General features: G+C 44.5%; 1 protein-coding gene across 18 annotated transcripts in view; it reads right to left on the bottom strand.

Moving 5' to 3' along the window:
* DNM1 (dynamin 1) overlaps positions 1 to 25,581 on the bottom strand; it is a 207,900-nt gene that overhangs the window by 54,579 nt on the left and 127,740 nt on the right. For 11 of the 18 annotated variants that reach the window (XR_012725326.1, XM_075324717.1, XM_075324701.1 and 8 more), the window contains exons 11-14: positions 11,311 to 11,397; positions 10,986 to 11,056; positions 9,337 to 9,388; positions 8,041 to 8,052 (exon numbers count right to left, since the gene is read on the bottom strand). Coding sequence is in view for 17 of the 18 variants with exons in the window: in XM_075324717.1 (XP_075180832.1) it covers positions 8,041 to 8,052; positions 9,337 to 9,388; positions 10,986 to 11,056; positions 11,311 to 11,397 (222 nt within the window). In the remaining variant the exon portion in view is untranslated. Of the gene's footprint in view, positions 1 to 8,040; positions 8,053 to 9,336; positions 9,389 to 10,985; positions 11,057 to 11,310; positions 11,398 to 21,542; positions 21,682 to 25,581 lie in introns of all 18 variants that reach the window. The other 7 variants (XM_075324714.1, XM_075324715.1, XM_075324707.1 and 4 more) reach the window with 3 other exon arrangements.

Genomic DNA, 25,581 nt, shown 5'->3' with positions numbered 1-25,581 from the left:
AAAAATGATACCCTTCTTGTAGCAATCTGATGTACCAATGCTGAGAAATCGAACTTTAAAGCCACATGCAAATTAGCCAGGAAGTTCCAAAAATGGGGGCGTGTCAATGCACCATAGCACTTCCTGGTTAATTTGCATATGGAATAAAAGCTCGATTTCTCAGCACTGGCACATGGGATTACTACAAAACAGGTATCATTTTTAATGTGGTCCTCTGACCTATCCAGCTGTATCATTAGTTTCAGTATTAAAATCCTCCTGACAGATTCCTTTAAGGCCACCAAAAGGTCTGAAACTTAAAGGGGTTATTCAGTAGATAAATATGGCAGCCATATTCACTTCAATGAAGCTGCATTATCACGAATAAGCCATGGTTAAGAAAAAGCAGCTGTTTTCTAATCATGGACAATCCCTTTAAGATACTTGAGGCATTGTACATAGGAAATAATTGAATATTTTAGAGGCTTTTGTGTCATAAGTGGATAGTTACGTTCAACCATACGTTAGTAACGTTATATGGGCCACTGGCAAGGGCGTCGGTATCATAGAGGAGGCCTTGAGGTGGCTTCTATACCATTGTCGATGGGGAAGCCCAGACCGCGACGACTCCATCTTCCTTTTTTTTTTGGACAGTGAAAACCTCCTTATAGAACTTGTTTGAAGGTCTCAGTATTTAGGGAGTCTCCTAATGGAGGAGGTTTGTGCTATGGAAGCCCCTCTCCTCTATATACGCCCCTGCCCGCTGGAGTCATGGTTGTCACATCACGCTGATATGAGGCCACATTAGGAAAAGCTGAGCATGAATGATGATGATGAGGATGGGGTTTATCAACTTGCTGTGTGACAAGGCATGATTAGGAAATGCATGCACACCCATCAAGCGAAAAAAAAGACAAAAAAAACAACAAAAAGCAAATCCATACACCGGTACAGGCACAAAACGGTTGCCATATTGTGTAGCGCCAGGCCAAGCCAAGCAATGGGATACAAGCGAGCGCTCTTCTGCAAGAGGCTTCGGATGGCACTTGCTATACACTATCTATACACTATCTATACACTGTTGGTCCGGACGGTCCCTGGATCTGTAATGTGAACACTACTCAATGCCCTGAACCTTAGATAGCATGGATGGAATTGCAGAATGTGAGCTACTCTACCCCACGCCTTTCCTAGGTTTCCACTGCCATCTAGATTTTCAGCAGCATCCCTAACCCTTTAATGTCTGGTTGTCTCACCAAAAGAGCACAGCCTAAACCTTTAATGTCTGGTTGTCTCACCAAAAGAGCACATCCTAAACCTTTAATGTCTGGTTGTCTCACCAAAAGAGCACATCCTAAACCTTTAATGTCTGCTTGTCTCACCACAAGTGCACATCCTAAACCTTTAATGTCTGGTTGTCTCACCAAAAGAGCACATCCTAAACCTTTAATGTCTGGTTGTCTCACCAAAAGAGCACATCCTAACTCTTCAATGTCTGGTTGTCTCACCAAAAGAGCACATCCTAAACCTTTAATGTCTGGTTGTCTCACCAAAAGAGCACATCCTAAACCTTTAATGTCTGCTTGTCTCACCACAAGTGCACATCCTAAACCTTTAATGTCTGGTTGTCTCACCAAAAGAGCATATCCCACCCCTTTAATGTCTGGTTGTCTCACCAAAAGAGCACATCATAAACCTTTAATGTCTGGTTGTCTCAGCAAAAGAGCACATCCTAACCCTTTAATGTCTGGTTGTCTCACCAAAAGAGCACATCCTAACCCTTTAATGTCTGGTTGTCTCACCAAAAGAGCACATCCTAAACCTTTAATGTCTGGTTGTTTCACCAAAAGAGTACATCCTAAACCTTTAATGTTTGGTTGTCTCACCAAAAGAGCACATCCTAAACCTTTAATGTCTAGTTGTCTCACCAAAAGAGCACATCCTAACTCTTCAATGTCTGGTTGTCTCACCACAAGAGCACATCCTAAACCTTTAATGTCTGGTTGTCTCAACACAAGTGCACATCCTAAACCTTTAATGTCTGGTTGTCTCACCAAAAGAGCACATCCTAAACCTTTAATGTCTGGTTGTCTCACCAAAAGAGCACATCCTAACTCTTCAATGTCTGGTTGTCTCACCAAAAGAGCACATCCTAACTCTTCAATGTCTGGTTGTCTCACCAAAAGAGCACATCCTAAACCTTTAATGTCTGGTTGTCTCACCAAAAGAGCACATCCTAAACCTTTAATGTCTGCTTGTCTCACCACAAGTGCACATCCTAAACCTTTAATGTCTGGTTGTCTCACCAAAAGAGCATATCCCACCCCTTTAATGTCTGGTTGTCTCACCAAAAGAGCACATCATAAACCTTTAATGTCTGGTTGTCTCACCAAAAGAGCACATCCTAACCCTTTAATGTCTGGTTGTCTCACCAAAAGAGCACATCCTAACCCTTTAATGTCTGGTTGTCTCACCAAAAGAGCACATCCTAAACCTTTAATGTCTGGTTGTCTCACCAAAAGAGTACATCCTAAACCTTTAATGTTTGGTTGTCTCACCAAAAGAGCACATCCTAAACCTTTAATGTCTAGTTGTCTCACCAAAAGAGCACATCCTAACTCTTCAATGTCTGGTTGTCTCACCACAAGAGCACATCCTAAACCTTTAATGTCTGCTTGTCACACCACAAGTGCACATCCTAAACCTTTAATGTCTGGTTGTCTCACCAAAAGAGCATATCCCACCCCTTTAATGTCTGGTTGTCTCACCAAAAGAGCACAGCCTAAGCCTTTAATGTCTGGTTGTCTCACCAAAAGAGCACATCCTAAACCTTTAATGTCTGGTTGTCTCACCACAAGTGCACATCCTAAACCTTTAATGTCTGGTTGTCTCACCAAAAGAGCACATCCTAAACCTTTAATGTCTGGTTGTCTCACCAAAAGAGCACATCATAAACCTTTAATGTCTGGTTGTCTCAGCAAAAGAGCACATCCTAACCCTTTAATGTCTGGTTGTCTCACCAAAAGAGCACATCCTAACCCTTTAATGTCTGCTTGTCTCACCAAAAGAGTACATCCTAAACCTTTAATGTTTGGTTGTCTCACCAAAAGAGCACATCCTAACCCTTTAATGTCTGGTTGTCTCACCAAAAGAGCACATCCTAAACCTTTAATGTCTGGTTGTCTCACCCCAAGAGCACATCCTAACCCTTTAATGTCTGGTTGTCTCACTACAAGAGCACATCCTAAACCTTTAATGTCTAGTTGTCTCACCAAAAAAGCACATCCTAACCCTTTAATGTCTAGTTGTCTCACCAAAAGAGCACATCCTAAACCTTTAATGTCTGGTTGTCTCACCAAAAGAGCACATCCTAAACCTTTAATGTCTGCTTGTCTCACCAAAAGAGCACATCCTAAACATTTAATGTCTGGTTGTCTCACCAAAAGAGCACACCCTAACTCTTCAATGTCTGGTTGTCTCACCAAAAGAGCACACCCTAACTCTTCAATGTCTGGTTGTCTCACCACAAGAGCACATCCTAAACCTTTAATGTATGGTTGTCTCACCAAAAGAGCACATCCTAACCCTTTAATGTCTGGTTGTCTCACCAAAAGAGCACATCCTAACCCTTTAATGTCTGGTTGTCTCACCACAAGAGCCACCATTAGGGCACCTGTACTAAATAAGAGGACTCTTATATGAGCCAGAACTAAGTTTCTCAATATCAGCCATAGGCAATGATATTCTATCTTATCAAGTTACAGGGATGTGCCATCTCATTATGGTAGTCGGGGGTCTGAACCTCCGGGACCCCCAATGTTCCTGATCATGGTTAATCACTGCTTCCTGATGGACTAGTTTGCTCCTGCACAGGACTCTGCTGCAGTTCCCTGCGCAGGAGTCACATGAGTACTCTGCAGGGGCAATAAAAAAGAAGAGGGCTCAGCACCAAAGCATATTGTCACAGTTCCGATGTGCGGAGCATCTTGTGCACTGTCATGTTCTGCCATGCTCTCTTCATCTGTAGAGCCGGTACTTGCATGTTCCGTCGCACATTTTTGCAGTTGAGATGTGTCTTGAGCTCCTGCGGATGGGTTGTTTCTCTGCACTGGGTTCCATGCTGGTTCTGGGAGGGGCTTACGCAGATGCTCTTCGCTCCTGGTGATTGCTCTGTTCCATTACTGAACATGCTCTCCCAGAATGTCGCCAGTCGTACTTCTTGGTTCCTCAGTAGTGTTCTCGGCTCCCGTTTGTGTACAGTGTCTTGAACTTGGCTTTTTGACCCTGGATTGTTATTGATTCTTCTCTGCTCAATGCCTGTCTTGGTCGTTACCTCGTGGCTTCTGACCTCGGACCTTCTCCTGAGCATGTCTTTGTCTGCTCCCTGTATCCTATACGTACTCTCCTGGAGTCCTGACACTCGGCCTGTGTCTTGACTACGTCTTTACCTGCTCCCTGTATCCTATACGTATTCTCCTGGCTTCTGACCTCGGACCTCCTCCTGACCACGTCTCCGTCTTCTCCCTGTATCCTATACGTACTCTCCTGGAGTCCTGACACTCGGCCTGTGTCTTGACTATGTCTTTACCTGCTCCCTGTATCCTATACGTATTCTCCTGGCTTCTGACCTCGGACCTTATCCTGACCACGTCTCTGTCTGCTCCCTGTATCCTGTACGTACTCTCCCGGAATCCTAACCCTTGGCCTATGTCTTGACTATGTCTTTACCTGCTCCCTGTATCCGATATGTATTCTCCTGGCTTCTGACCTCAGACCTTATCCTGACCACGTCTCTGTCTGCTCTCTGTATCCTGTACGTACACTCCAGGAATCCTAACCCTTGGCCTATGTCTTAACTATGTCTTTACATGCTGCCTGTATCCGATATGTATTCTCCTGGCTTCTGACCTCGGACCTCCTCCTGACCACGTCCCAGTCTTCTCCCTATATCCTATACATACTCTCCTGGAATCCTGACCCCCGGCCTGTGTCTTGACTACGTCCCTGCCTGTGCCCTGTCGTGTCCTCCTGGTTTTTGATCCCGGCTTGTCTGACTACTCCTCCATTCACACTGCAAGCAAGTAGTGTCTAGCGCCACATAGAGGCTAGCATCACACATGTGTTTTCCTGCAGAGCAGCGCTCCCTATTCACTTGCATGGGGCCGCACAGCTGAGTGGCCAGGGGAAAACCAGTAAGGCTGAATTCAGACACCAATGAAACACAGTCCAAGTACAGACTGCAATATCTGGTCTCCTCCATAAATATCTATGGCGCTGTTGATATTGGGTCCAGATCCCGAATCACGGTTGCAAATTGAGACCATGTTTGAAAATCGGTCTACAAAGGGTGCAACCCCCTAAATTTAGGATCATCTCCTAGCTCTATGCCATCGCTTTATGAGATGGAAAAGATGTTCCACGGTGTTCTTGCATGGCGTCTCTCAGCCATATATGTCTACTTTCTTAGATTACAGAAATGCCTTTCATGAACATGGGAAAGCTGGGTTGCAAACCATAATAGTTGTCACCCAGCTCGGAATAGAAAACCTCATAAGGTTCACCCATTGATTTTTTTTTTTAGGGTGCCTGGCCCTTTAAGAGAAAATAATAATAATAATAATGAAAAAAAACCTGGCAGATGTAATCCATATTCATCATAGACCCATTGATTTTGGTTTTTTTTTAGGGTGCCTGGCCCTTTAAGGAAAAAATAATAATAATGAAAAAAACCTTGCAGATATAATTGCTATTCATCATAGACCCATTGACTTTTTTAATATTTTTTAGGGTGCCTGGCCCTTTAAAAAAAACGAATAATAATGAAAATATCTGCCAGATATAATCCATATTCATCATAGACCCATTGATTTTTTTTTTTTCGGGTTCCTGCCCCTTTAAAAAATATAATAATAATGATGAAACCCTAGCAGACATAATCCATATTCATCAAAGACTCATTGACTTTTTTTTTAGGGTGCCTGGCTCTTTAAGAAAAAATAATAATAATGAACAAACCTGGAAGATATAATCCATATTCATCATAGACCCATTTATTTATTTTATTTTTTTGTTCCTGGCCCTTTAAAAAAATAATAATAATGAAAAAACCTGGCAGACATAATCCATATTCATCAAAGACCCACTGATTTTTTTTTTAGGGTGCCTGGCCCTTTAAAAAAATAAACAATAATAATGAAAATATCTGCCAGATATAATCCATATTCTTCATAGACCCATTGATTTTTTTTTGGGTGCCTGGCTCTTTAAGAAAAAAATAATAATAATGAAAAAAATATGGCAGACATAATCCATATTCATCAAAGACCCATTGATTTTATTATTATTATTTTTTTTTTAGGGTGCCTGGCCCTTTAAGAAAAAATAATAATAATAATGAAAAAACCTGGCAGATATAATCTATATTCATCATAGACCCATTGATTTTTTTTTACGGTGCCTGGCCCTTTAAAAAAACGAATAATAATGAAAATATCTGCCAGATATAATCCATATTCATCAAAGACCAATTGATTTTTTTATTATTATTATTATTATATATCTTTTTTTAGGGTGCCTGGCCCTTTAAGAAAAAATAATAATAATGGAAATTCCTGGCAGATATAATCCATATTCATCAAAGACCCATTGATTTTATTATTATTATTATTATTATTATTATTATTACTATTATATTTTTTTTTAGGGTGCCTGGCCCTTTAAGAAAAAATAATAATAATGGACATTTCTGGCAGATATAATCCATATTCATTAAAGACCCATTGATTTTTTTTTTTTATTATTATTATTATTATTATTATTTTATTTTTTTTATTTTTTTAGGGTGCCTGGCCCTTTAAGAAAAAATAATACTAATGAAAATACCTGGCAGATATAATCCATATTCATCATAGGCATATTGTAATTTACTAAAAGTCATTCACCATTACGTGAATGGAGACTAGAGCTGGATTTGCAGGGAACGTCTGGATATTATGTTAATATTAAGATGGCCGTCGGGTTAATCGTGGAGCACCATGACCTGAATCACGATGCTAGTGGTTATAATTCTGGTCTTACACGCAGAGTTTATAAGAAGGGAAGGAACAGGAGGAAAGGAGATGAGGACACACAGGGGCTGGGGGACTGAGCACGAGGAGACGGTGCATCTGGGCCTGCGCATTGTCAATTTAAAGAGACATACCCCCCTTTAAAGGGGTCCTGGCCATATGTTCTTTATGATTCATCTCAGCAGACTATGTCACGCGCCGGCAATGGTATGCGAGGTAAACTGAGGATACGATCCGCGCACATGTATACATTGCCAGAACAGTCTATTTCTCCAGATGTTACCGATTTACATCTACGTCCTTTACTGTCCTCTTCTTTGATGCCTATCGGTTTCTGGGAAAGCCAGGCAACAACCAACATGACTGCCTTCACTGCAGGAAAGGCAGCATATCTGTAGGCATAATTAAGACATTCAAGTTCCCTTAAACCAGGCACTTAAGATGGGTGATTAAACTCCGCCCCCTTTGGTTTCCAAAAACTGAAGGGGATGTGAATTTCTAGAACGGCTCCCAGTAGATCAAAAGTGGCCAGATTTTTCTCTTATTTTATTGACGCAGCTCCCCTCAGCATAATGTTTTTTATTTTTTAAAAATCCGCCATTCGGATAGAGAGATATGGGCCTTTTTATTTGCTGCTAATTTTTATAAAGGGGCGTGGCTCGCAGGGTAATTATGCGGAAGACACACCCCTGAGGAGCATGTGAGCTACATCCCCTGGTAAAAAAGCCCATATCTCTGGAACCGTATGGCAGATTTAAAAAAGAAAAAAAGCGAAATGCTCAGGGGAACAGAGAGAATGAAATAGCAACAAAACTATACTATACAGGTCTTTTTTAAAGATCTAATGACGGCCATACTGTTTGCCACCCTGCTTTCTCAGAAACAGCTGAAGAACATCGGCAATGCACATGGGGTAGTGAGGAGGTCTGCCTATAGTAGCTGCCCGGATGCACTTCCTCCATCTTGTGCTTTCAGCCGCTGCCTGACTACTCACCAGGATCTCATCCTGCACAGGGTAACCATAGCAACAGCAGCAGAGCGGACAGGAGAGATGGGAGCAGAAGAAGAGGGATATACATTACTAGCAGCGCGGGTGCAGAACCAATTATGAGTCGCTGCAGATTCCACAGCCCGTGCATGACATGCCCGTCGTCCGCCTCACTCTCACCTTGCACATACACACGGGCACACTCGCCAAGCCTGCGGTCCATGATGTGGTTGCACTGTAAATGGCCGCAGCTTAATGACATGGTCAGCCTGACACTGATAGGTGACATTACCCAAAAAGGCCTAAATGTTGCATAATATACCACAGATGCAGGAAGAAATAAAGGTACAACCACAGCTCAAGATGGTTATTGGTTACATAAAACATGGGGTCATATTAAAGGGCTCTTGCATGTAAAATGGACAAAGAAAAGAGGACTTCATTCCAAAATTATTGTGTTTCATCTGATTTATATTAGATGGGGGCACTGTTACATTTGTATCTACGGATAGCCTGTTATCATGTCAGTTGTGATAAGGGGTACTGCATTTAAAGGGGATCTGTCACTTGCCATAAATATGCATTTTTTTAACCTGTTGTAAATGCTCCTCTTCTCCTGAATCTGGCGCTGATTTCCATTTGTTCCTACGCCTCTCCATTCCTGAGATATGGCCCTTTCTTCCCTGTATACAAAACTAAGTGGGCGTGGTCATTAGCGCTTCTCTGTGAGGCCACACCCCCTTAGCCACCAAGCTCTGATTTATATACAAGGAAGAGGGGGTCATATCTCAGGAACGGAAAGGCGTAGGAACAAAATAAAAACAGCGCCGGAACCAGGAGAACAGCGGCTTTTACACCAGGTAAAAAAATTACATATTTTTTTCAAGTGACGGGTCCTCTTTAAACAGCATATAACACCGATATATCCCCTATTCCATGGGTGGTGTGTTGTGCCTTACACCCTGTATGTGAATGCTGTAAATACACAGTAAAAAGTAAGCAAAACATTGGAAAGGGATACTTAACTAAGGGGTTTTCCTGCAAAAAAATGGAGGAGTGAAAAAGTTCGAAATCACTCGGACTTCTACTGAGGTTAGTGTGACAATGCAGGAATAGCTCAGTCAGAGTCTAAAAGTAGGGACCATTTTTTTTTTGCAATGAGGCCCCAAGTTCTTTATTGGGGTTTTGAAGGGACAAGAAGGTGGGTTTGTAAGGGACGTCTTCCCCTATATGCAGTGCACACTATTTGTGCCTCTTCGGTAAGATCAGACGTCCAGACATTAGGATGTATCTTGCTCTCACCTGGTTTCCGGAGGCTTTTTTCTTATTCATTTGGCTGCTTCTCTGCTGCGCACTACAAGGAAAAGCACACGATCGGGTTACCTGTCTCTGCAGATCCGTCACGGACCGAGGCCCCGTCAACCACATGGATAGATGGTGGGAATCGTGAGAAGAGATGTTTTTACTGAATTTACTTGTCTGATTAGTTGGACAGCCACATCCAAGGAGCAGATCAGGGGGATTAAACATAGGTTCTATTTAGAATTTTGGTAATTCTCCCGCAAGTATTATTGAGGATGATCATTTCGAGACCTCCACCAATCCTCCACCAATCCTCCACCAATCCTCCACCAATCCTCCACCAATCCTCCACCAGTCCTCCACCAATCCTCCACCAATCCTCCACCAATCCTCCACCAATCCTCCACCAATCTGTCCCTGCCACAACCAAGTGCTGGTGTCAGCAGATACCTTGGAGATTGCATAGGAAATACTCCAGATGATGGTGGCGCTGGCTGCGGCCTAGGCGGAGAGTGGTATAGACATCAGAAGAGGAAGAGTAAGGGTTCCTAAGATTTCGGGGGGTTGTAGATGGCTGATTCTCAACTTTGTGTATAACTGGTTTGTAAGGGAAGGTAAGAAGGATGTAAAGGAGAAAGACAATAGAAGGGAAGGATGAAGGAAGAAGAATGGGAGAAGGATAGAAAGAAATCAGAGGGGGAGAAAGGAAAGAAGGATGTAAGGGAGGGAGAAAGACGATAGATGATAGAAGGGAAGAAAGATAGGATGAAGGAAGAAGAATGGGAGAAGGAAGAAAAAAAGGATAAAAAGATGTAATAACGCAGAGGAGGAGAAAGGAAAGAAGCATTGAAATGAAGGAATGGAGAAATAAAGGAACGAAAGGAAATAAAAAGATGACTGAAAATAGGAAGGAAGAAGAGGGTTAAAAAGAGATGAAATAACCCAAGGAAGGAAGATAAAGATAAGATAAGCTAGGAAAGAAGAAATGGAGGAAGGAAGAGAAAAGGAAAGAAGGAAGGAGAGATAAGGTAGGTTAGGAAAGAAGAAATGGAGGAAGGAAAGAAAAAAGAAAGAAAGAAAGAAAAAATTCAGGAGGAGTGGAAAGACTAAAGGTAGAAGCGACGTTGGAGGTAAATAAGGGATGAAAGGAGGTAATTAAGCAATAGATATGAAAAAGAAAGGAAGGATGCAAAGGTGGAACTAAAGTAGTAACTGAAGGAAAGAGAAAGGAAAAAAAGAAGGAAAGAAAGTCAAGAAGAATGGCAACACTAAACGGGAGAAGGAAAGAAGAGAGGTAGGAGACAAGGGGGAATGAAAGGTGGAAACAAAAGGAGAAAGAAAGGAAACAAGTCAAGAAGAGAGGGAAGACGGAAAGGAGAAAGCAGGGGTAAAGGGAGAAATAAATGAAGGGAAAGAAGTAGGATGAAAGGGATGGAAGAAAAAGGAAAGTAAGGAGGAAGGATGAGTGGAAGGAGGGAGTGGAGAAGGGGGCGTTAGTAGCAATAACTAAGATAAAATTGGCCATTATGAACCAGGATGTAGTATCGGTAAGAGGCTGTAGGACGCTGCGGGGTGTGCTAGTGATTGGTGAGTGCGCCCCTTCTCCTTGTGTACAGGTGCATGCTCATGTCCTGCAGACGCAGTCTTACTTAGCAAAGCCAATGAAATCTTCATGGTTTGTGTTCATGTAGGCGAGTTCAATGTCAATCAGCAGCATGACCTGTGAGGAGAGAGAAGAGCAGACTGAAAAGTGTCCAAACCCACCCCAAGTCTTCCAATCCTGTCCTGTGTGGGCACCCCTGAATCATGGATGTGGCCACTGGGATCACGGACCCCAGGAAGAGACCCCGGCTGTAGTGATTACCCAACATTGCCAAACGTACCAACTGGACTCGAGCTAACATGGTCCACGACAATATCCCAAATAGCACCCAGTTCAGACACGCATCCCTCCCCCCACCCTCGGCTTCTTACCTGGTCCTTAGTGCGCCCCTCTCTCTCCCGGATGTGGGTGGTCACAATTCTCTCCATCTCCTCCCGTAGATGGGGGTACTGACTTAGCTGTGGGAAGAAGCACAGATCGGTGTGGGAGGAGATTTCTTATAAGCAGGAAAGTCAATAAAGATGGATTCCGGAAGTCCACCAAAGCCAAGGGCATAAAAGGAAGATGCTGCACCTGATTTTAGGCACCAGTGAAGACTTTGGGCCAACCTTACATCTCCAGGGGCACCTAACATAATGCCCCAATAAGCCCATCAAACTAGTGGGATATTTCCTAGGGTAAGGAACAAAGGCTTGTACCAAAAAAACTGATCGGGTCCTTGGGACATTCATCCTGCGTCACTACTGCAGACCCACTTTTCTTTTGCCCTCTCCTCTCTGCCCATTAAGTAACACTTTGATCTAAAGCCCAATGATGAGAGGCAATTTTGGGCCAATCTTACTTCTCTAGGGACACCTTACATAATGCTCATCAAACTAGTGGGATATTTCCTAGGGTAAGGAATAAAGGCAAGTACCAAAAAGTACTGGTCGGATACTTGGGACATTCATCCTGCGCCTCTACTGGAGGCCTACTTTGATTTAGCCCTCTCCTTGATGTATGGCCATGTTTTCTGCCCATTATGTAACACTTTGATCTAAAGCCCAATGATGAGAGGCAACGTTGGGCCAATCTTACTTCTCTAGGGACACCTTACATAATGCCCCCATAACCCATCAAACTAGTGGGGTATTTCTTAGGGTAAGGAAAGAAGGCATGTACCAAAAAGTACTGGTCTGATCCTTGGGACATTCATCCTGCGCCACTACTGGAGACCCACTTTAATTTTGCCCTCTCCTTTATGTATGGCCCTCTTTGGGCCAATCTTACTTCTCTAGGGACACCTTACATGATGCCCCCATAACCCATCAAATTAGTGGGGTATTTCCTAGGGTAAGGAATGAAGGCTTGTTCCAAAAATAACTGATTGGGTCCTTAGAACATTCATCCTGCGCCGCTCCTGGAGGCTCACTTTTCTTTTGCCCTCTCCTTTATGTATGGCCCTGTTTCTGCCCATTAAGTAACACTTAGATCTAAAGCACAATGATAGGCAACTTTGGGCTAATCTTACTTCTCTAGGGACACCTTACATAATGCTCATCCAACTAGTGGGATATTTCCTAGGGTAAGGAATGAAGGCAAGTACCAAAAAGTACTGGTCGGGTCCTTGGGACATTCATCCTGCGCCACTACTGGAGGCCTACTTTGATTTAGCCCTCTCCTTTATGTCTGGCCATGTTTTCTGCCCATTAAGTACTACTTTGATTTAAAGCCCAATGATGAGAGGCAACTTTGGGCCAATCTTAATTCTCTAGGGACACCTTACATAACCCATCAATCTAGTGGGATATTTCCTAGGGTAAGGAATGAAGGCATGTACCAAAAAGTACTGGTCGGGTCCTTGGGACATTCATCCTGCGCCTCTACTGGAGGCCTACTTTGATTTAGCCCTCTCCTTGATGTAAGACCCTGTTTTCTGCCCATTAGGTAACACTTAGATCCAATGATGTGAGGCAACTACGCCTGGTAATAATTTTTTTTACCCCGGAATTGTTTTGTGATATTTTGGGAATATCTTAAATATGGGGGTTTTTTTAAGTTTTTGTGTTTTCCTGATGAAATTCCCAAGTTCACATAACAATATGGCTTCCTGTTTCCTACAGGGGAAGTCGGGATACACAAAAACTGGAATCCAGATTATTAAGGAAATCCCGGAGATCTTCCCTTAAGGGACAGTACAAGGTTTACAGCATGCTTATCTATGCAGCGACAATCCTGCGCTCCCAATTATCTGGCCCGGGCTGTCAGCTATAATCATAGCGTAGTTCATCTCACTTATATAATGGAAAAGAAAATTCTATGCGAGCTCGGAAGCAAAAAAAAAAAAAATATGGCTGGACGAGGAAATTACAAAAAATGAATAAATTAGATTTCTATTTATTAAATACAAAAAAAGGAATGCCATTTAAAGGAATAGAGAATTTTTTAGGAGAAGGTACTGTTGACTAAAATGACCCCATAATTAGTATTGACCATTATCAAAGGAGGACCTCCATTTTTTTCAGTAGAGTTAACTGAGAATCCATGAGTGAGCTTGTTTCCTTTCTATCAGTCCTAATTTATGACCACATCAAAGTTGAGCTAAACTTTAACTGTCACACGGTGTTTAGCTGTAAGCTCGCCGAGTGTCATGGCGGCATGTGACGCTGTTCACACTGCAGAGTCTGACACTCCTCTCTATGCCTCCTTTGGTGCTTCTGACTTGCACAGGCAGGCTTGGGCGTCGACCAGCTGTGTTCTCATTAGTGATTAAGCTAGCAAGAGTTAATTTCTGCTAGCCTGCTGGTTACCTCTTGGATCACATGTTTTGGGAAGACCTATCACAGTCACTCTCTGCCTTTTTAAGATGGAGGAGCTTGTCTTCCCATGCCAACTATAGCTTTAGCTACAACGGGCTGTATGCTGTTGCTTCCCAGTCCTGCTTGTGATTGTATTGCTTTGTGCATGGAGTTGTTGTGGCATTCTCTCGTTGTCTCCTGGTTTCCTGTTGTCTAATACCTCTGTGTCTGCTAGCTGTGTGATCGAGTTTTGGTTTCCCCTATTTGTCCTTATCTGTGGGTTCTACCAGTCCTGTCCCAGGCTTCCTCTGGGGTGACGGTGAGAGGGTATTAGATAAGAATTGTTCAGGAGCAGGGCAAAGAAGGCGGCCCAGACATTGTCACTATCAATTGTATCTCTGGTATCAGCGACAGCTAGGGCCAGTTTAGATCAGGGTTATACAGGAGCAGGGCAAGGATGGTGGCCCAGACATCTATACCATCAGACGTATCTCTAGGATCAGAGAGCTAGGGCCAGTTTAGGTCAGGGTTATTCAGGAGCAGGGCAAGGAAGGTGGCCCAGACATAGTCACCATCAGATGTATCTCTGGGATCAGAGAGCTAGGGCCAGTTTAGGTCAGGGTTATTCAGGAGCAGGGCAAGGATGGTGGGCCAGACATTGTTACCATCAGACATATCTCTGGGATCAGAGAGCTAGGGCCAGTTTAGGTCAGGGTTATTCAGGAGCAGGGCAAGGAAGGTGGCCCAGACATCGTCACCATCAGATGTATCTCTGGGATCAGAGAGCTAGGGCCAGTTTAGGTCAGGGTTGTTCAGGAGTAAGGCAAGGAAGGCGGCCCAGACATCGTCACCATCAGATATATCTCTGGGATCAGAGAGCTAGGGCCAGTTTAGGTCAGGGTTGTTCAGGAGCAGGGCAAGGAAGGCGGCCCAGGCATCATCACCTTTAGACGTATCTCTGGGATCAGGGACAGCTAGGGCCAGTTTAGATTGGGGTTGTTCAGGAGCAGGGCAAGGATGGTGGCCCAGACATCCTCACTATCAGATGTATCTCCGGGATCAGAGACACCTAGGGCTTCAGTAGCCTGAGGGCCAGTTTAGGAGCCCCAGTCCTCTGTTATCCCATCACAACCATGTGATATAAAGACAGATAAAATAGTTACAAAATCACTGTAAAAATGAGCTCACTTATGGCTTCTCAGTTAACTCATTCTGCAATCAGCTATGATCAGAGGAACAAAGAGCCTGTAAAAGCCAAACGTTGCAAAATTTTTAATGAAACCCAATTGCAAAAGTGATTTTTAGGCCAAAATACATGGATTTAAGCCTTCTTTGACTTTGAGTCTTTAGAAAGTTAGTTCTTAAATGGCATTTCTTTAGAAGATGGGAAGGGTGCATGCAGAGAAGACCATGAAGACCACAAGCACAGAAAATGCACCGCACCAAAAAGACCATTAACACAGGAAATATGGAGATTTTCAGGGGCAGGTGCAATCAAATCTATCATCTATCGTGTTTTGTGACTGGCATTGGTGGTCTCGGGGGGTCTCTAAGCAGATCTTTTAAGTTCCTGTTCACATCTGTGCAATGCAGACTTAAGGGATGGGGGGGCTGTAGGATTTTGGCGGTAGGTTACATAACGATAAAATTGTCAGCTCCTGCCCCTGCAAATCAGACCAAAGCGGAGCCACCTTGAGCATGAATCAGATCACCAGCATGCGCCATTCATCACGTGCACACAGTCCTCCCTCCCCGATTACAGACTATTTACCAATTATTAAGAGAAGACGGCCTACGAAGAACCATAACTCCGACCCACCACAACATTTACTTCTTCATCCTGTTTGGAGCCAGAGAGGTCTATGACATATTGTATATACCTATAGGATGAGACGAGGACCATGTGGAGTGGGGTTTTTTTTTCTAAAATTTGGCAAATTATGTTAAAGCCTTTTTTTAAATCAAAATAAAATTCAAATTTTTCACTAATTTACTTATTAATTAGTGGACGTTCCACACGGGGAACCTTTGCATCAATCTAGGCTAAAATGACTGAAATCTACCGTTTCCTCAAAAATAAGATCTACCCCGAAAATAAGCCCTAGCGTGATTTTTCAGGATTTTTGGAGTATGCTGGAAATATAAACCCTACTCGAAAAATAAGCCCTAGTTACAGTCAGCCGGCATTAGTGGACGTCAAACTCTCACAGGGACCCCCAGCGTTTCTATTCCGAGGTATAACCGCTGCTTAAGGACCTTTATCTGAAAGTGATGTCACCAAAGGTCTCTTAACTACAGGAGTCTACAGCTGATATGTATGTGCAGTGTGTATATATACAGGTATATCTGCAGTGTGTGAAAAAAATAAAGAAAATAAATAAATATATATATACTCATGTGTTACACACAGGAGTGTTCCTATTCCTAACTTAAGGACCTTTATCTGAAAGTGATGTCACCAAAGGTCTCTTAACTACAGGAGTCTAGAGCTGATATGTATGTGCAGTGTGTATATCTACATGTGTATGTGCAGTGTGGGAATATATATATATGTATATATATACACACACACACACACACACCTGTGTTACATACAGGAGTGCTTCTATTCCTAACTTAAGGACCTTTATGTGACCATGATGTGACCAAAGGCCTCTTAACTACAGGAGTCTAGAGATGATATGTATGTTCAGTGTTGCATGTATACATGTGTATGTACGGTGTGCGAATTTATCAATAAATAAATATATATATGTACACGCATGAGTTACACACAGGATTTTTCCCATTCCTAGGTTAAGGACCTTTATGTGACCATGATGTGACCAAAGGCCTCTTAACTACAGGCGTCTAGAGATGATATGTATGTGCAGTGTGTGAATATGAATGAATATACTGTATGTATATATACAGTATATATATATATATATATATATATATATATATATATATATATAAAAATATATATATATACACTAATGTGTTATACAAAGGATTTTTACTATTCCTGGGTTAAGGACCTTTGTGTGACCATAATGTCACCAAGGGTCTCGTAATGTCACGCTCCCGGGGTCCCGGCAACGCTCCTTACCCACTGATCCGTTCTCGGTGTCACGACACCGCTCCCTACCCACTGATCCAGTCTCAGCATCACGACCCCGCTCCGTACCCACTGATCCGGTCCACGTGCTCACCGATTGCGGCTGCTGGTCCCGTTCTTGCTCCCTTGCATCCCGCGTGCTCCCTTCTCGGTGGTCCCTCTGGCCTCCTGTATGTGCCTCTGGCTCCCAGGCTTCATGCATGTCTATAGGGCGGGGCCGCGCTCACTCGCCTGGTCTTATAGGGCCGCGCTCACTCGCCTGGTCTTATAGGGCCGCGCTCACTCGCCTGGTCTTATAGGGCCGCGCTCACTCGCCTGGTCTTATAGGGCCGCGCTCACTCGCCTGGTCTTATAGGGCCGCGCTCACTCGCCTGGTCTTATAGGGCCGCGCTCACTCGCCTGGTCTTATAGGGCCGCGCTCACTCGCCTGGTCTTATAGGGCCGCGCTCACTCGCCTGGTCTTATAGGGCCAGTGTCCCTGGAACAGGATACGGCTGATTGCAGGTGCAGGGTATAAAAGACTTCCTGTTACTTATGGGCGGGGCCTGATCAACTGTTCCCATAGCTGGGTGCTCAGGTCCCTTTGTGCCTTATCTCCTGTTTAACTCTGTCTCTTCCGCAGAGTCCGCCTGCCACCCTAACCCGGTCCTGACTGCTGATTCCCCAGGAAGTGTCCCGGTGACCGTCTGCTGAGGATCCCGCCATCTACCGTCAGCCTGAACCCGTCACCAGTCCCCGATTCCACCTGGTAACATCAGCCTGCACGTCTCGCTGGACCCGGACCCCGTCTGCTGTTCCTGTGGCGCCCCTGACCTGGTCAGGCACCACTGAGTACTGCACCCATGCTGGGGACAGTACAAAACAGGTAATCCAGAAGGCTGACCGAGGTGTGACTACACAGGCGCATAGTGATCAGGTCTCACACATGTACCTTTGGGAGGACCCCTGGGGATCCCAGGAGGGGGCGAAGCCTCCATCTCCACTCAAGGGGTGTGGTAGAGAGCCTGGTTGCTAGGTGACGTAGGCAAGAACAGGAGAGGAGGAAACAGTGAGCCGAAGACGGTTGAGTGGTGAAGTTCAGGGAGGGCAGAAGCAGACCCTGTAGCTCTACACAATTCTGACAACGTACGCGCAGTGACTACCGACGGGAGAGATCGGTCACCTGGTAGTGCTGCCCGAAATCCACCCACGACTAAAGAGAGAGCAACGGAGTGCAGAGTAAGGAGACTGCCAGGGAGATACCAGGCCCAAACGGGTAACAGGTCCCAGTGCAGGGATAGATCCACCTGTCCTTTGCCAAACCTGCATGAGGGGGCACTTTACACCCCCAAGACAACACCACAGAGTCCGCAGCCACGTAGCAAAGTGAGGGCCCATAGCTCACAGGAGGCAAGCAGCCGGAGTGACCTGGTCCAGGCTACAAGCAAACGGGCCAAAAAGAAGGGGAGAGAGGCACCAGCAACTTCCCTGGGCGACCCCAGCAGGGCTTCAAGCAGGGGTTACCCCAAAACGCAAAGGGCTAAGGAAGGCGAGTCGGTAGCCACCCTCATCAGTCAGCCTGAAGGACACCTGGTTCCAGCCTGGTTCATCCCAGCTACGCCCGGGTTACTCACCCTGCCACCCTCAGTGAGTAAAACCCCTGAAAGACATTCTGCTTGTGCGTGTGAGTCATTCTGCGACTTGTAGTTCCACGCACCTACACGGGGCCCTGGGGTACGCCTCACTCTCAGGAGGCTATTACAACTGACTGCACCCACCATCAGCCCCAGGCACCCCTAACCTGCAGTGGCGGTCTCTACTGACCGCAATTCTGAGAGTGGCGTCACGACAATCAAAATAGAGGATTTCCTACCTGTGACAAGATCCAGCCGCGTGGAGTCCCTGAAGGTAATGCACAGCTGCACCGACACCGCACCACGGGGCCCCACATTCCTACCAGGCACTGAACCCGGTCCCAGTCATCCGTCCGGCCTACGGTGCCCGTTGGACTCAGAGACATTCCTGTGCAGATCCCTGAAGGACTCTTATGCCGTACCCCTAGTGTTCCGGCTACCGTGCATCTAGGCCCTCTGGTGGGGTGACCGGACAGTCCCTGTATAGGGGTTAGCTCCGGGTTGCCTCTCTGGGGGAGTCCGGTGCACGGTCCCGTGAATCCACCTCCAGGACGTTACACGTAACTACAGTAGACAGGCTGATATGTATGTGCAGTGTTTATGTATACATGGGTATGTGCAGTGTGTGTGGATATATATATATACTCATGTGTTACACACAGTTATTGGAATGTGATATGATTATATCTACACAAATGTTGTTGTTTTTTTTTTTATTCAAAAACAAATGTGGGTTGCCCTGAAAATAAGCCCCGGCCCATCTTTCCCTGTCTTACTTTCAGAGAAATACGGTAACTGTCTGTGCCCACCACTAGAGGGAGCACAACAGCTTACTTCACCCTCAATAGTAACACAGTATGCGCAGAGCTCCCCCTAGTGGTGGCCGAGCACAGCCATTATTTTATCATTTTACCCCAGGAACATGGCTGAATGAAACATATATCAAATTCTCAGCCAATGTTAGGTGCAATTGAGAAAGGGTTAAGTTTCAAGCTCATATTGATCACCCCCCTCCCAATAAATTGCTGAATATATGAGCACTATATATAATTATGTCCCCAAGGACATTAATATAGAAATGCACATTTCATAAAAAGGATAATCAAATTCCCCCGTTAGGAAATGAATTCTGCTGCCGGGATTATGGGATTCTGCATTCACCTTTTAAGCTTTTATTATATTTTCTTTTATTTCGGCTTCTCGGTGGGAGACGTCTGATACAGATTCTATTCTCACCACTATAATATATTGCTTTATGCTTCATGATGGGAAATATGTTCCCATTATTATGTCCAGCCGGCAGCGTGCATGATCCGAGCGCTGAAAACCTCTGTATTTAGCCCAAGGATCAATAATCTCATGTTCTCCATTAGCTAAAAAGAGGAGTTTTCTGTATGGAGGGCTATGTGGGTACATTATTCTGTATGGAGGGCTATGTGGGGCCATTATACTGTATGGAGGGCTATGTGGGACCATTATACTGTATGGAGGGCTATGTGGGGGCCATTATACTGTATGGAGGACTATGTGGGGCCATTATACTGTATGGAGGGCTATGTGGGGACATTATTCTGTATGGAGGGCTATGTGGGGACATTATTCTGTATGGAGGGCTATGTGGGGCCATTATACTGTATGGAGGGCTATGTGGGACCATTATACTGTATGGAGGGCTATGTGGGGGCCATTATACTGTATGGAGGACTATGTGGGGCCATTATACTGTATAGAGGGCTATGTGGGGCCCATTATTCTGTATGGAGGGCTATATGGGGCCATTATTCTGTATGGAGGGCTATGCGGGGCAAATTATACTTTATGGAGGACTATCTGGGGCCCATTATTCTATATGGAGGGCTATGTGGGGCCCATTGTACTGTATGGAGGACTATGCGGGGCACATTATTCTGTATGGAGGGCTATGTGGGGCCCATTATTCTGTATGGAGGGCTATGTGGGGCCCATTATTCTGTATGGAGGGCTATGTGGGGCCCATTTTTCTGTATGGAGGGCTATGCGGGGCAAATTATACTTTATGGAGGACTATCTGGGGCCCATTATTCTATATGGAGGGCTATGTGGGGCCCATTGTACTGTATGGAGGACTATGTGGGGCACATTATTCTGTATGGAGGGCTATGTGGGGCCCATTATTCTGTATGGAGGGCTATGTGGGGCCCATTATTCTGTATGGAGGGCTATGTGGGGCCCATTATTCTGTATGGAGGGCTATGTGGGGCCCATTATTCTATATGGAGGACTATCTGGGGCCCATTATTATGTATGGAGGGCTATGTGGGGCCCATTATTCTGTATGGAGGGCTATGTGGGGCCCATTATTCTGTATGGAGGACTATGTGGGGGGCATTATTCTGTATGGAGGGCTATGTGGGGCAAATTATTCTGTATGGAGGGCTATGTTTTGCACATTTTTCTGCAGTACTATGTTGGCATACCGTAACAAAACTACTGCCAACGGCTGGGTGTCTCTGGTTTCGTTGATACTTCTGTTTCCAGTCTGTTTAAAAAGGAACGGTGAATTAAGTACTTTTTACTTTTAATTTATTCATGTTGCTCTCCTAAGTACTTCATTTTTTATTTTTCTTAGATCCGCCTTACGGTTGCAGAGATATGATGAATTGTATGGTCTTTACCAAGAGAACATTGCTTACTGGATCCTCTGGGGCGTATCTTTAGGCTGATTTGCATAATTACCTTGTTAGCCACACCCCTTTGGAAAAGAACATTAAAAAGTCTCATATCTCTGGAACTGTATGGCGGATTTAAAAAAAACAAAAACCATCATAGTTAGGAAATCATGGGGATTGTTTCTTTTTTTGTTGTTCATTTCAGAAGAGTTAATTTGGATATTTTTCCTAGAATTAATTACCAACAAGATTTCTCAAGATTTTAGGAAATAGGTTTTTAAAAAACTCTGTATCCCTCATTTACCCTAAAGAACATCCAGAAATATGTACAAATGAATGGCATGTAAGGAGTCAATGGCCGTCACATAGACCTCTCCGGTCAAATCAGGATTGATGAAGCCCGCTGACCACAAACGTAGAGTATCTGGCTAAATTAGTCTGTCCCCCAGGTTGATTTTTTTTTACCTTTTCGCTACACTTTCGGATGGTGGAGATCAGCTCACTTACTACCATATCCACACACTTCAGACTCGGCTCCTTCAGCTTCTGCACCTGCTTTTTCACAATGGCTTCAAAAGCGAGGTCAGGCGTGAAGAGTCCAGTCCTGTGCAATCGAAGGTGAAGGCCCAAAAGCGGAGGCCGGACGTACATCGGGACAAGAGGGAAGAGGTGCAATGAGGAAGATAGAGGGGGGGGGGAGCGGGAGAGACACGGGAGGGTAAGAAAACACAGAGAAATACATGAGGCAAAATGAAAGGCGCTGCTTAGGAGTGGAAAGGTCGGCAGCCGGTGGTAATAAAAGGGGAGGTGGGGGTACTTGGGGTTTGGGATTAAAAGACCGAAATGTGGTGGTCACTGGAGACCCTATAGTGTTACCATACTCATTTCCATAGTAAGGTAACCAACATCACTTGGGGTCTCGTTTCCCGATAAATGTGACTATGTGACATATCGTTGGAGTCAACCCAAACATCCCCATTCGCCTAACCCTTCCGAGTCGTAGGGTCAAACACTGAGTCAGGGGGAATAAGGCAGACGTGTCACCCCTTTTTTTGGGGAGGTGCAGGACGTGACGTGAGCCCTGTCAGCTGTCAATGTCTTGTGTAGGTCAGCCAAATCATGGCCTTGTCTTCAGGGCAATGATGGCCACCTAATATTGAAAATACCCATACATCAAACTGGCATTGACCTATACACATGGATACTCGGTTTACCTATCCGCCGTCTAATCTCCCCTGAGAGACAAACGATCGTGCACTACAATTCAATATGCCCCATCCTTCTTTCTCCTCTAAGAAAAGATCCGGGAGACCCCCATAGACATAAGAGGTGGGGGTATGCCCGATCCTTCTTTCTCCTGTGAGGAAAGATCCGGGAGACCCCCATAGACATAAGAGGTGGGGGTATGCCCGATCCTTCTTTCTCCTGTGAGGAAAGAGCCAGGAGACCCCCATAGACATAAGAGGTGGGGGTATGGCCAATCCTTCTTTCTCCTGTGAAGAAAGAGTCGGGAGACCCCCATAGACATAAGAGGTGGGGTTATGGCCAATCCTTCTTTCTCCTGTGAAGAAAGAGTCGGGAGAGCCCCATAGACATAAGAGGTGGGGGTATGCCCGATCCTTCTTTCTCCTGTGAAGAAAGAGTCGGGAGAGCCCCATAGACATAAGAGGTGGTGGTATGCCCAATCCTTCTTTCTCCTGTGAAGAAAGAGTCGGGAGAGCCCCATAGACATAAGAGGTGGGGGTATGTCCGATCCTTCTTTCTCCTGTGAAGAAAGAGTCGGGAGAGCACCATAGACATAAGAGGTGGGGGTATGCCCAATCCTTCTTTCTCCTGTGAAGAAAGAGTCGGGAGAGCCCCATAGACATAAGAGGTGGTGGTATGGCCGATCCATCTTTCTCCTGTGAGGAAAGAGGCAGGAGACCCCCATAGACATAAGAGGTGGGGGTATGCCCGATCCTTCTTTCTCCTGTGAGAAAAGAGCTGGGAGACCCCCATAGACATAAGAGGTGGGGGACGGCTGGCTTTAAGGTGGTTGGGGTCCTATTTTTGGAGTAACATCAGAGGAAGACAAGGAGAGAGAAGTGTAGAAGAGTGAAAGGGATAGAGAAATGTGTAAATCACTTAGAAAGTAATGACGAGTAATGGAGGAAGTAGGCAGGGATCCTTGGAGAAGGAATGAAAGACCCTATTTCGGCTATTGCCCTACATGTACCTTGCACCCTTTACCAAACTCTTGGAGCTAAAAGGGGGCATCTACCATTATTATTATTGCTTTTTTTTTTACAGAAAGAGTCACTCTCGGCCATGACTACTGTCTGCAGGATGGACTGCAATACCAGTCACAACCAACAGAGAAGAGTGGCGCTGTTTGGAGGTCTAAAAAAGCCCTTTTTTTCTACTCCCAGAGACTCCCTTTAAAGCGCAGCAATCACCAGGATTTTCCTATATAACCTAAAGCCAGTGCTATACTGGCACTATCAGGCTGATTCTATACATACACTGCTAAACTGGCACTATCAGGCTGATTCTATACATACAGTGCTATACTGGCGCTATCAGGCTGATTCTATACATACAGTGCTATACTGGCACTATCAGGCTGATTCTATACATACAGTGCTATACTGGCGCTATCAGGCTGATTCTATACATACAGTGCTATACTGGCACTATCAGGCTGATTCTATACATACACTGCTAAACTGGCACTATCAGGCTGATTCTATACATACAGTGCTATACTGGCGCTATCAGGCTGATTCTATACATACAGTGCTATACTGGCACTATCAGGCTGATTCTATACATACAGTGCTATACTGGCACTACCAGGCTGATTCTATACATACAGTGCTATACTGGCACTATCAGGCTGATTCTATACATACAGTGCTATACTGCGCTATCAGGCTGATTCTATACATACAGTGCTATACTGGCACTATCAGGCTGAGTCTATACATACAGTGCTATCAGGCTGATTCTATACATACAGTGCTATACTGGCGCTATCAGGCTGATTCTATACATACAGTGCTATACTGGCACTATCAGGCTGATTCTTTACATACAGTGCTATACTGGCACTATCAGGCTGATTCTATACATACAGTGCTATACTGGCACTATCAGGCTGATTCTATACATACAGTGCTATACGGCGCTATCAGGCTGATTCTATACATACAGTGCTATACTGGCACTATCAGGCTGATTCTATACAGACAGTGCTATACTGGCACTATCAGGCTGATTCTATACATACAGTGCTATACTGGCACTATCAGGCTGATTCTATACATACAGTGCTATACTGGCACTATCAGGCTGATTCTATACATACAGTGCTATACGGCGCTATCAGGCTGATTCTATACATACAGTGCTATACTGGCACTATCAGGCTGATTCTATACAGACAGTGCTATACTGGCACTATCAGGCTGATTCTATACATACAGTGCTATACTGGCACTATCAGGCTGATTCTATACATACAGTGCTATACTGGCACTATCAGGCTGATTCTATACATACAGTGCTAAACTGGCGCTATCAGGCTGATTCTATACATACAGTGCTATACTGGCACTATCAGGCTGATTCTATACAGACAGTGCTATACTGGCACTATCAGGCTGATTCTATACATACAGTGCTATACTGGCACTATCAGGCTGATTCTATACATCCAGTGCTATACTGCGCTATCAGGCTGATTCTATACATACAGTACTATACTGGCACTATCAGGCTGATTCTTTACATACAGTGCTATACTGGCACTATCAGGCTGATTCTATACATACAGTGCTATACTGGCACTATCAGGCTGATTCTATACATACAGTGCTATACTGGCACTATCAGGCTGATTCTATACATACAGTGCTATACTGCGCTATCAGGCTGATTCTATACATACAGTACTATACTGGCACTATCAGGCTGATTCTTTACATACAGTGCTATACTGGCACTATCAGGCTGATTCTATACATACAGTGCTATACTGGCACTATCAGGCTGATTCTATACATACAGTGCTATACTGGCACTATCAGGCTGATTCTATACATACAGTGCTATACTGCGCTATCAGGCTGATTCTATACATACAGTGCTATACTGGCACTATCAGGCTGATTCTATACATACAGTGCTATACTGCGCTATCAGGCTGATTCTATACATACAGTGCTATACTGGCACTATCAGGCTGATTCTTTACATACAGTGCTATACTGGCACTATCAGGCTGATTCTATACATACAGTGCTATACTGGCACTATCAGGCTGATTCTATACATACAGTGCTATACTGGCACTATCAGGCTGATTCTATACATACAGTTCTATACTGCGCTATCAGGCTGATTCTATACATACAGTGCTATACTGGCACTATCAGGCTGATTCTTTTCATACAGTGCTATACTGGCACTATCAGGCTGAGTCTATACATACAGTGCTATACTGGCACTATCAGGCTGATTCTAT

The sequence above is a fragment of the Anomaloglossus baeobatrachus genome, chromosome 9 (assembly GCF_048569485.1).
Source record: "Anomaloglossus baeobatrachus isolate aAnoBae1 chromosome 9, aAnoBae1.hap1, whole genome shotgun sequence".
Lineage (NCBI taxonomy): Eukaryota > Metazoa > Chordata > Amphibia > Anura > Aromobatidae > Anomaloglossus > Anomaloglossus baeobatrachus.
Note: the sequence above shows the minus strand (reverse complement) of the source record. Positions and strands in the feature narration are given on the sequence as shown.